Consider the following 10,728-nt stretch of genomic DNA (forward strand, 5'->3'; position numbering starts at 1 on the left):
GACTGGTAAGCAGAGGGCCGCTGAGGTGCTGGGACAATTGACTGAAGCAGCAGAATTGGAAGCTGAGTCCTGGACCAATGATGACCGGAGCTCTGTTGAGACCATCTTTGCCAAACTAGCAGCTGCTTTTGAACACCGCACCGAGGGAGAGCTGAGGACGGACTTCTATAACTGCCGGCAGAAGCCCCAAGATAGCATAAGAGCCTATGCCCTCAGGCTGCAGGCTGCACTACGGGCTCTCAAGCTGGTGGACCCTGTCAGTGATCAGGAAGGAAACCGGATGATGAAGGAACAATTCTTGCGGGGCCTGCGCTCTCCTGAGGATGGGAAGCAGATGAAGCTGTGGTCCCTGGAACACCCTGACGTGGACTTTGCCATTCTGAAAGACAGGGCAGTGAAAGCACTCCAACCTCCTGTGGACACAGACCCCGTCGCACCAGCATGGCCTGCCAGTTCCACGGCTGCAGGAGCGGAATCCTCCTCGCAGACCCTAATAACTGCAAAAGGACTCAACGCGCCAGCAGAGACCATAAGTACGCTATCCTCCCAGGTGCAACAGCTCACTAAGGACGTCGCACAAATCCTGAAAGCAATGCAGTTGCCCTCAGAGACCAAAGTCCCTCATCGGATCCTGCTAGCTGACAACCCAGAGGACGTCCCTTGGATGCGGAGGAGAAGAGGTCCCCCAACCCGAGGCAGGAGCAGTGATCGCTATGACTCATCTGGACAACCCATCTGTCGTCGTTGCCAGGAGGCGGGACACTATGCAAGGGCCTGTCCTTTAAACGAGCCAAACCTGGGGCCGGGGGCCAGTCCTCAGGATTAAGAAGATCAGGCCCAGGTCGCTGCTGTGATCAGTACGTGGGTGGACGTCCTGTCCTGTCCATCGTCCTGGACGGGATCCCTACCCCGGCATTATTGGACACCGGCTCTCAGGTCACCACGATCCCGTATGTCCTTTATCGGAGGTTTTGGTCGGACGACGATCTCCGACCACCGGACCCCTCCCTCACCATCTATGCTGCCAACGGACAACCTATAGACCAGATCGGGGTCAAAGAGGTAACCATAAAGGTGGGAAGGCAGGAAATGAAGGGACAAGGACTGATTGTTGTGGACACTGATATTAGAGAAAGGAACCCGCAAATGATTTTAGGCACTAATGTCATAGAAAATTGCTTAGGGGAAGTGTTGTTGTTGCTTCACCAGATTGTTGAGGGTGCTGAGGGCAGGTCGCAAAGAGCCTTGCAAAAGGAGATCCGAATCATTCTGAGGAAGCAACAGGTAAAACAGACTGGCGGTGAGATTGGTAGTGTACGGGTGATGGATGCTAACCCCATTGTGATACCCCCACGGAGTGAAATGATGATGTGGTGTAGAGCAGCGGTAGGTCTCAGAGGACAGGATTACCAGGCTGTACTAGAGCCCACTCATTCAGACCACTGGCCCACGATTCTGACAGCCAGGGGGGTAGTTGATGTACACAAGGGACGAGTGCCTGTACGAGTGTTGAACTGTGGGGAGGAGGAAGCCAGACTACCAAGGTACGCTACCATAGCCAAACGGTTTACATGCTCAGATGACGCCATAACACCTGTAGGTCCCCTGACACAAGCTGACTCAAAAGAGGGTGAGACCTCCCAAAAGCAGTTAGAGGATTGGTGCCAGAAACTACACGTGGGGACTGACTCTACACCCGACTACCAGAAACATGGGGTTTACAGGGTCGTGCAGGAATACGAGCAGGTCTTTAGTAAGAACCCACTAGACTTTGGTAGGATCAAAGGGGTGCAACATCACATACCCACAGGCAGTCATCCTCCCATTAAGGAAAGACATAGGCCTATTCCACCAGCCCATTACCAGCGCACAAAGGACATGCTGAAGGACATGAAGGAGGCAGGCGTCATAAGGGACAGTTGTAGCCCCTGGGCGGCTCCCCTGGTCCTGGTAAGAAAGAAGGATGGCACGATGAGGATGTGTGTGGATTACAGACGGATAAATCAGATAACACACAAGGATGCCTACCCTTTGCCAAGGATAGAGGAATCCCTCGCTGCCTTGAAAGCCTCTAACTACTTTTCTACCCTAGATCTTACTAGTGGCTACTGGCAAGTATCTGTAGCAGAAGAAGATCGGGAGAAGACGGCCTTCACCACCCCAATGGGCCTCTGTGAGTTCAACAGCATGCCATTTGGACTCTGCAATGCCCCCGGGACCTTCCAGAGGCTTATGGAATGCTGCCTAGGGCACCTCAACTTTGAAACCGTCCTGCTCTACCTGGATGATGTCATCGTGTACTCCAAGACCTATGAGGACCACCTGAAACACCTGGCTGAAGTCTTTGAAGCACTATCCCGATATGGAATGAAGCTGAAACCATCCAAGTGCCATCTACTGAAGCCAAAGGTCCAGTACCTAGGTCACGTGGTCAGTGCAGAAGGAGTAGCACCGGACCCAGAGAAGGTCACAGTCATCCAGGAATGGCCCACACCTACTACCGTCCGGGAGGTACGTCAGTTCCTTGGCTTGGTAGGCTACTACAGAAGGTTCATCAAGGGCTACACGAAAATGGCAGCGCCTTTGCAAGAGCTCCTGGTAGGCCACCCAAAGAAGAAAGGAAAGATCTCCGGCCCGCCATTTCACTGGGGAGAAGCAGAAGAACACTCCTTCAGACAAATGAAAGGGGCCTTGACGGGTGAAGAGATCCTAGCCTACCCTGACTACGGTCTGCCATTCGTACTGTACACCGATGCCAGTAATGTGGGACTGGGAGCAGTGCTTTCACAGGTGCAGGGAGGCAAAGAGCGTGTGATTGCTTACGCCAGCAGGAAGCTCAGGCCTACTGAAAGAAACCCAGAGAATTATAGCTCGTTCAAGCTAGAGTTCCTGGCCATGGTATGGGCTATCACAGAGCGGTTCAAGCACTACCTGGCAGCCACCAAATTCACTGTCTTCACGGACAACAACCCCCTGACCCACTTGGATACTGCTAAATTGGGTGCCATGGAGCAGCGTTGGGTAGCCCGACTGGCGAATTATGACTTTACTGTCAAGTATCGAGCGGGCCGCAAGAACGGCAACGCAGATGCTCTGTCCAGGATGCCTCACCTAGCAGACGAGGGTGAAGATGAAGATGATCTTGAAGAGATTGAGCTGCCAGCGTTCCATCGCCATGGAGCAAAACAGTGTCGGCAGTCGCGTGCCAACCGCCAAGAGGTGACCCTGAACCCACTACCTCACTACAACTGGAAGGAGACCCAGGAAAATGATCCAGCGGTAGGCTTGGTAAAGAAACTGATCAGCCAGCCTGGCGCCAGCCTTGACAAGGGAGCCCCACCTGAGGCACAGTACCTATGGAAGGAGAGGGGTCGATTATTCATCTATCAAGACAAACTTTACAGGAGCATCATTGACCCGAGGACGCATGAGAAGGTGTGGCAAGTGATTGTACCACAGAAGGATACGAGGATGGTGCTAGAAGCCTATCACAATGGTGCAGGCCACTTTGGTTGGAAGAAACTGGAGGCCCTACTCAAAGTAAGATTCTACTGGGTGGGCATGAGATCTGCCCTAGAGAAGTGGTGTCGAAACTGCGGGCCCTGCAATCTTAGAAGAAAAGACCAGCACAGCCAGAGAGCACCACTCCAGCCAATCCAAACTAAACGGCCTCTGGAGATCGTGGCCCTGGACCATGTAAAGTTGGCACCCAGCAGACAAGGCTACAACTATGCTCTCACTATGGTTGACCACTACTCCAGATTCCTGGTGGTAGTACCAGTCAAGGACTTGACAGGTCAAACTGCAGCCAAAGCTTTCCAAACACACTTCTGTCGACCACATGGCTATCCAGATCAAGTGCTCACTGACCAAGGACCAGCCTTTGAAGCTGAAGTGTTTAAGGAGTTTTGTAACCTATACGGCTGCCAGAAGATCCGTACTACGCCTTACCATCCCCAGACCAATGGCATGTGTGAGAAGATGAACCACATCATTCTCGACCTTCTGAAGACGCTCCCACTAGAAGAACGAAGTCAGTGGCCGGAAAAGCTGCCCGATCTAGTGGACATGTATAACAACATCCCTGTGAGTTCCACGAACTGCACACCGGCATACCTGATGAGGGCCAGACCAGGGAGATTGCCAGTAGATCTGGAAATGGGAGTTGAGACCCCTGAAGACCATCTACAAGGTGCTGATTGGGATTCCAACCGCCAAGCCCAATACAAGAAAGTACAAGAGTGTGTGGAGCGAAGCCTGACTCAGCAGCGTGAGAAACAAGAAAAGGCCTACAATCGAAAAGCACCTGCTGTTCCTTTGATGCCAGGAGATATAGTTCTCAAGAGAAAGAGAAGACATCATAAACTTGACAATCACTGGGAAGAAGAACCCTATACTGTGTTACCATCGACGCTTAGCAATGAAAAGACATGCCGTATCAGCAAGGATGGAGGAAAAACAACAGCTGTCGTTTCTAGAGATCGCCTAAAGAAATGTCCTGAACAACTAAGAATCCCTGAAGAAAGTCCCAACCCTTTGCCAGTTCAAGAACCAAAAGAAAAGATGATCCATACTGTACTTGGAGATTTTCCAGCAAGTTGGCCTCAATACAATGGAGCAGTAGTTATTCCGGTTATTACATTCCCTCAATCTGGAGAAGTAAGAGACCCAGAAGAACCTGTTCAGAACCTGGAAGAGCCAAATGTAGCTGAAGCAGAAGACCATGCACTGGCATCAATACCTAGCACACCTATTATTCACATTGAGACACATACATCGGGTGGGAGGACACAACCTCAGACAGATGACAGTATGGTACTGCGTAGATCAACCCGCAGCAACTTTGGTCAGCTCCCATTACGCTATAGAGAAAGTACCGTTTAGTTTAAAGTGACGGTATGAAAGGTAATGTTTAACCTGTTTATAGTTAAGTAACGTTTAAGCGAAATGTGCCCACAAGGACTATTGTGAGACCTCCTTAAAATGTTAGACCACTGGTTATGAACTGGCTTTAACCACAAACTTTGCATTGTAAAAAGTTACCTCCTTGGTATCAACCACAGAGTCTGCCTGTTGAGGGGCATGGCTCTGCACCAACAAGGGGGCACGCCTGTTTATGGGGCCTGCCCTCCAACACTCGGAAGCGGGTACGCCTGTTTATGGGGCCTACCTTACACCACTCCCCTCAGGAGAGGAAGATTGGAGGAAAGGTCTGGGGAATGTGATGGCCCAGCCCTGGTCACCAAAAGGACCGGTGACCTACCTCCTGGAGGTTTTTGGGTGGGGTTCGGACATGTGGGTGGTTGGTGGCGGAATGGTACCTGGCATGTTTAAATGTAAATAATTGCCCCTGTGTGGGAAAAGTTTGTATTTACCTTTTTTCTCTTGTCTTTGCAGCCCGAGGACGTGCTGATGATAACTAAGGGGGAATGTGGCGCCCCTGACCTGGTCAGGCACCACAGAGTATTGCACCCATGCGGGAGCAATGCTTCCAGGTAATCTCCAAAGGCCAGGATGAGGCGCACACACAAACATATAGTGATCAGGCCTCCCACATCACCAGAGGGGACCCTTGGGTAGCCAGAAGGGGTTAACTTTCAATTCCCAGCTAGGGGTGTGTTCAGGGGCTAGTTGCTAGGAAGCAGGGCAGAGAGAGAGAAAAAAGAGGGGAGTCGAGAGGAAGAAGTTGAAGTGTGTGGAAGGGAGCAGAGGAGCTCTCGTGTCAGACAGGTCCTGAGGAGTGCAGTAGCTGGAAGCGGGGGAGAAAGGAGTACCGTGGGTCGGCCTGAAAACCATCCAGAGAGAAGGGTGGCTGAGTATGGAGATCCCGGTATCCGAGCACACAAGGGGAACTAGATCCCCAGTACAGGCAGCAGATCATCCAGAGCTGCTTAACCTACAGGTGGGGGGGGGGTACTTCATGCCCTCACCACGACTACACAGAGCTTGAGCCAAGCAGCAATCACCAGGCCCATAAGGGGACAGGGCCAGAAGCCATCCCACCAAGGCCACGCTGCCGGCAGACGAGCCAGAGAGAGGGGAGCAGGGTGGTAACAGCTTCCCTGGAGGGGTCCTACCAAGCTTCAAGCAAAGGATCCTCCTAAAACAGAAAGAGTGCAAGGAAGGCGAGTGGACAGCTACCCTCAGAACGGCCTCCTGGAATTCCTGGTTCAACCTGGTTATCACAGTGTCGCCCGGGCATCTCACCGTGACCTCCAAACAGTGAGTAAACACGTTGAAAGACTTCTTGGACTGTGTTTGAGTCATTCTGCGACCTGTGGTCCCACACACATACACCGGGGCCTGGGGCTTGCCTCACTCTCAGGGGGCTAATATACTGACTGCACCCACCATCAGCCCCAGGCATCCCTTAATCTGCAGTGGCGGTCCCCGCTGACCGCAATACTGAGAGTGGCGTCACGACAATCAAAAAAGAAGGTTCCCTACCTGTGACCAGATCCAGCTGCGTGGAGTCCCTGAAGGTAATGCACCGACACAGCACTTGTGGGGCTTCACATTACTACATGTAAAAGCTCAAGCAAACATAGATCTTTTCCGTATAATTTCCAAAATATGGAAATCGTGGGGCTGAATGAACAGGAAAGGGCAGGTGGCCGGAAACTGCTGGAGTTACTGGACACCACAGACTTATTCTCCCTGGCCGGTACGGTCACTATGAAGAAATGTACAGTGTGCACACGGGCAGGTGAGATGCTGGGCATGTGCCTTGTATACTACTGGGTATGTGCCTAACAAATTGGTAATGAGCTGGTTAATGGGATAGTTATGTATTAAAAAGTACATGTTACATACGGTGTATATAAAAGTATATAGCCTCAGTAAATAATTGAGAAATGTTATCTCTATTTGTCTCTTTACAAATATTGTGAGGTTCATTCTTTTTAAGATCATAGATATTTTATAATATTTACGCCCTACTCAATTGCCTTATAATTATCATATAGACACAATGCTGGTTTTCTTAACTCCTTAACCCCTTAATGAAAGGGCATTTAATTGTTTTTGCGGACTCCGTTTGCAGAGCCCCTAAGTGCCAGAACAGAAGAAATCCCCCTCAAGTGACCCAATTTTGGACATTACACCCCTATGGGAATTCATCTACGGCTATACGTTACGGTGATAATTTAGTCTCAGGAAAGCACCCATGGTGTCAAACACAGTGAATGCTGCAGAATTAAAAAAAATCAAATAAGCCCTTGTTGTGCCCAGTACATTGTAGTGTCCATACATTGTGTCCAGCTCGTGCTTCTGTAAACCTGCACCCCTTACATTTAAGCGGGCTCTCCTCACTACAACAATGCCAAACATGTGGACGCTGACTGCGGTTTGGGCACATTGTGGGGCTCAGAAGAGAAGGATGTATTTGGATTTGTGAGCACAGATTTTGCTGGATTTCTTTTTGAGGGGGGGAACCATTGTGTTTTTTTGAGAGGTTTTGTGCTACCAGTAATGTGAAAGCTCCCTATATTCTGTTAACTGATTACGGACCTGAGTGGGGACTTGTGTTTTCGTGGGTTGAGTTGAATGCTATTCAGTGGCGATTTAGGGTACAGAACATTTTGGATCAGTTCACATTTATCCTGTGTTTTATGCTGAACATTTACATAAGGGTTTCCATCTACATCTCTGAAATATGTGATTCCGGGAAAACCCACAACAGATCCATTCACTATTGAGGCAGCAGAGTTAATCCAGACTTCATTTGGCCTCTGTTCAGCAGTTTCCGTCTTTTCAAAGGTGAACAAATCTGTTGTTTACCGCACTTTTGTGCACGCCTAAAAAGAGGCATAAAAACATGGACACCGCTGGACCACATGCCAGATGCAAGGTCAAAGTGTCTCTCTTGTTACAGTGAATTTTCCATTGGGAATTTTGTCTGAATCATGTTTTTTCATGCCCACGATCCGCACACGCTGTGTCCTGGACTCAGCGTATCTTCCCCTGCCGACAGAGTCATGTGAGGGCTTGAGTTTTGCGGGATGAGTTGGAGATTTAATGGTACCACTTTTGGCCACATAATTTTTGATCGCTTTCTATTCAACTTTTTGTGAGCCAGAATCAAGAAGAAACAGCAACTCATGAATAGTTTTTTTATTTTTTGTTTTTCTTTTACGCTGATCCGTGTCATAAAATTGATTACAGTGATACCACATTTATATAGGTTTTTGTTTTGCTTTTTTTTTTCCACACCATAAAAACTATTTTATAGAAAAAATAACTTTTTGCATTGCTGCATTCTAAGAGCTAAAACTTTTTATTTTTTGGATGATGGAGCTGTATGGTGGATTGTTCTTTGTGGGATAAGATGATGTTTTCAGTGGTACCATTTTTATTTATATATGACTTTTTGATTGTGTTTTATTTTTTGTCAGCTGCATGTTGAAAAACATAGTGTTTGCTATGTTTTTTATTTTACTTTTTTACCGTGTTCACTGAAGGGGTTAGCTAGTGTAATCATTTTATAGAGTGGGTTGTTACTGGTATGGCGATACCAAATAGGTGTACCGTTTTGTTTATTTATTTTTTTTTACAAAAATGTAACTATTGAAATTTTTTTTGTGTTCTTTATTTTCTGATTTTGTGTTAATATTTTTACTTTTTTCCCCTTTTTTATCACCATTTTCACTTATTCCTTATATGGGACATTACACAATGGGACTCTGATCACAGCTCCAATGTTCTGCAGTGCTCGATCACTGCAGAACTTAGCAGCTGTCCGAGCTGCACAGACAGCTGCAGGCATGATCACACAGGCTCTCCATAATCTCTTCATAGTCAGGTAACCCGTAGGTCATCATGACGACTTCAGGTCACCATGACAACGATCGAGCCCTCGTGATTGGGACCCCGATATAATCAGAGGGGAGAGGGAGCACAATCCCTCTCCCAATTCCCCAAGTGTCGTGATCGATATCGATCATGGCAATTAGGCGGTTAAACAGCCATGGACTGCGCAGGCACTGTACCTGGCTGCGAGGGCAAGGGCTCTGCTGTTGAGTAAGTTGAGTCCCCTGCCGCAATCGCGAGTGCACAGCCCTCCTGTTCCCCCATGATTGCTAGAATGTACCGGTATGTCCTTGGTCATTAAGTCACATGAAAAAGTGACGGAGCGGAACATCCATGGTTGAAAAAGGGTTAATATCTATTAGGGGACTTAAATCTACAATAGTCCCTAGCAATTGCTGTATATAAAAAAATTACAGTCTCACTGGCCACAAGTTGGTTTTCACTGGAGTACAGTGATGACAAACATAGAGGTCATCAGCTGACATCAGCTGAGGTCATCAGCCTTTATCTGCAGAAAAAGATGCTGGCTCAGTGTGTTTGCCTGCATCAAAGGCAGGGAAATGACTTATGACTACAGATCTTGGAAAAAGGCAACACAGACCAAGTTATTTTTACAAACTTTAGCATATTTTAAAGCAGAAAATATAAGAAACGTTATACACTGTAAAATTGGTTTTGCAATAATCATTATGGAGAATCAAGTAACCACTCCAGGTCATATTTACCAGCACAATGAATGACATAAAAACAAGACATAAAATGATTCTGACATTTAAAGTTTGTTTTTAAAACTTTTGCAGTTATAAATTTCACATTTTTAGTAAACTACATGGTAAAATGAGTGTCGTCAATTACAACTACAGCTCATCTTCCAAAAAAACTATGTTGACCGAAAACTTAGAACATTGTCTATTAGACAAACGGGAAAAAAAATAGCAAAAGTTTAAATTATTATCATTTACTTGTAAAAGTAAGGTTTGTGATATTAAACTTTTGCCATTGTCTTTTATTATTAGAGGCCATTGATACAATAGTACAGAACAGTCTCAGCGCCTATGAGCTCTTAAACCGTAGAAAAGTTCTTCGTGACGTCATTGCTGCTTACCTAAAACATGAGGGCATACATCTGCCCCCAAAATTCACAAAGGCTGAAGTTGTCTTGAAAACTCTTACGTATTGGAATAATCTGGTGAGTTTGAGAGATTCCTAAATATCATATTTATTAGTCTTTAGTCGTTTATGAATATATTTTACTAAAGTTACCTACATTAATTGCAATGAATTATAGAATGTTGCTTTCTCCAATGTAGCAGGATTCCTGCAAACCTTTGGCAGAAATATCAATTCCCTTTTCTTTTTTTTTATCATAAAGGTTTTTATTGAGTTTTCAGAAAAATACAAACTTCTCATACAACAACATCAAGAACAGGAGCATTGAGTAGCAAGAGGTGGAATAGCCTCGAGCCATTATCAGAATATCAATCTGGGACATTAAATACCCCTTACAACAACAACCTGAACATAGGAGCAGGGAGGGAGGGGGGAAAGAGAGGGGGTGGGGGAAGCAGCTCTACAAGACATTCTTAGGCATAATCAATTTATTTATGGTGTAGGTGTCGGTATCTGGGGGAGGGCCGTTGCATAAAGGGAAGTGGCCCACGGGTGCCATTGTTTAAGTCTCGCCGTTCTCTTCTCTAGGTTGGGGGCCAAGTTGGTTTCGTATAGCCAGTGTAGGTTGATCCTCTCAATTAGATCTCTTTTTGTAGGGGGGCTCACCGACCTCCACTTGTATGCCACACAGTACCTGCCAGCTATGAGAATGTGAGAAATGATGTTTTTTAAAAGATCCGGGATCCCATCTAAGCCAATGTGTAGCACCGCTAAGGTTGGGTTTGGAGAAAGGCGGAGACTAGTAACCTC

At 47.2% G+C, this 10,728-nt stretch overlaps 1 protein-coding gene across 1 annotated transcript; it reads left to right on the forward strand.

The window, feature by feature from the left end:
* The first annotated feature begins 6,523 nt into the window (after nucleotides 1-6,523).
* LOC142286925 (uncharacterized protein C3orf38-like) lies at nucleotides 6,524-10,178 on the forward strand. Its single transcript, XM_075333413.1, has 3 exons — nucleotides 6,524-6,706; nucleotides 9,825-9,997; nucleotides 10,119-10,178. The coding sequence occupies exons 1-3, from the start codon at nucleotides 6,574-6,576 to the stop codon at nucleotides 10,176-10,178; spliced, it is 366 nt and encodes a 121-aa protein (XP_075189528.1). The 5' UTR covers nucleotides 6,524-6,573.
* The last annotated feature ends 550 nt before the right edge of the window (nucleotides 10,179-10,728 follow it).

Source organism: Anomaloglossus baeobatrachus, chromosome 2 (assembly GCF_048569485.1).
Source record: "Anomaloglossus baeobatrachus isolate aAnoBae1 chromosome 2, aAnoBae1.hap1, whole genome shotgun sequence".
In the NCBI taxonomy this organism is placed as follows: domain Eukaryota; kingdom Metazoa; phylum Chordata; class Amphibia; order Anura; family Aromobatidae; genus Anomaloglossus; species Anomaloglossus baeobatrachus.

Coding starts and splice junctions, on each gene's coding strand:
- LOC142286925 (XM_075333413.1), top strand. CDS start 6,574: ATGGAAATCGTGGGGCTGAATGAACAGGAAAGGGCAGGTGGCCGGAAA. Junction 6,707..9,824: donor TACAGTGTGCACACGGGCAG/GTGAGATGCTGG, acceptor TTTTATTATTAG/AGGCCATTGATACAATAGTA. Junction 9,998..10,118: donor TTACGTATTGGAATAATCTG/GTGAGTTTGAGA, acceptor TCTCCAATGTAG/CAGGATTCCTGCAAACCTTT.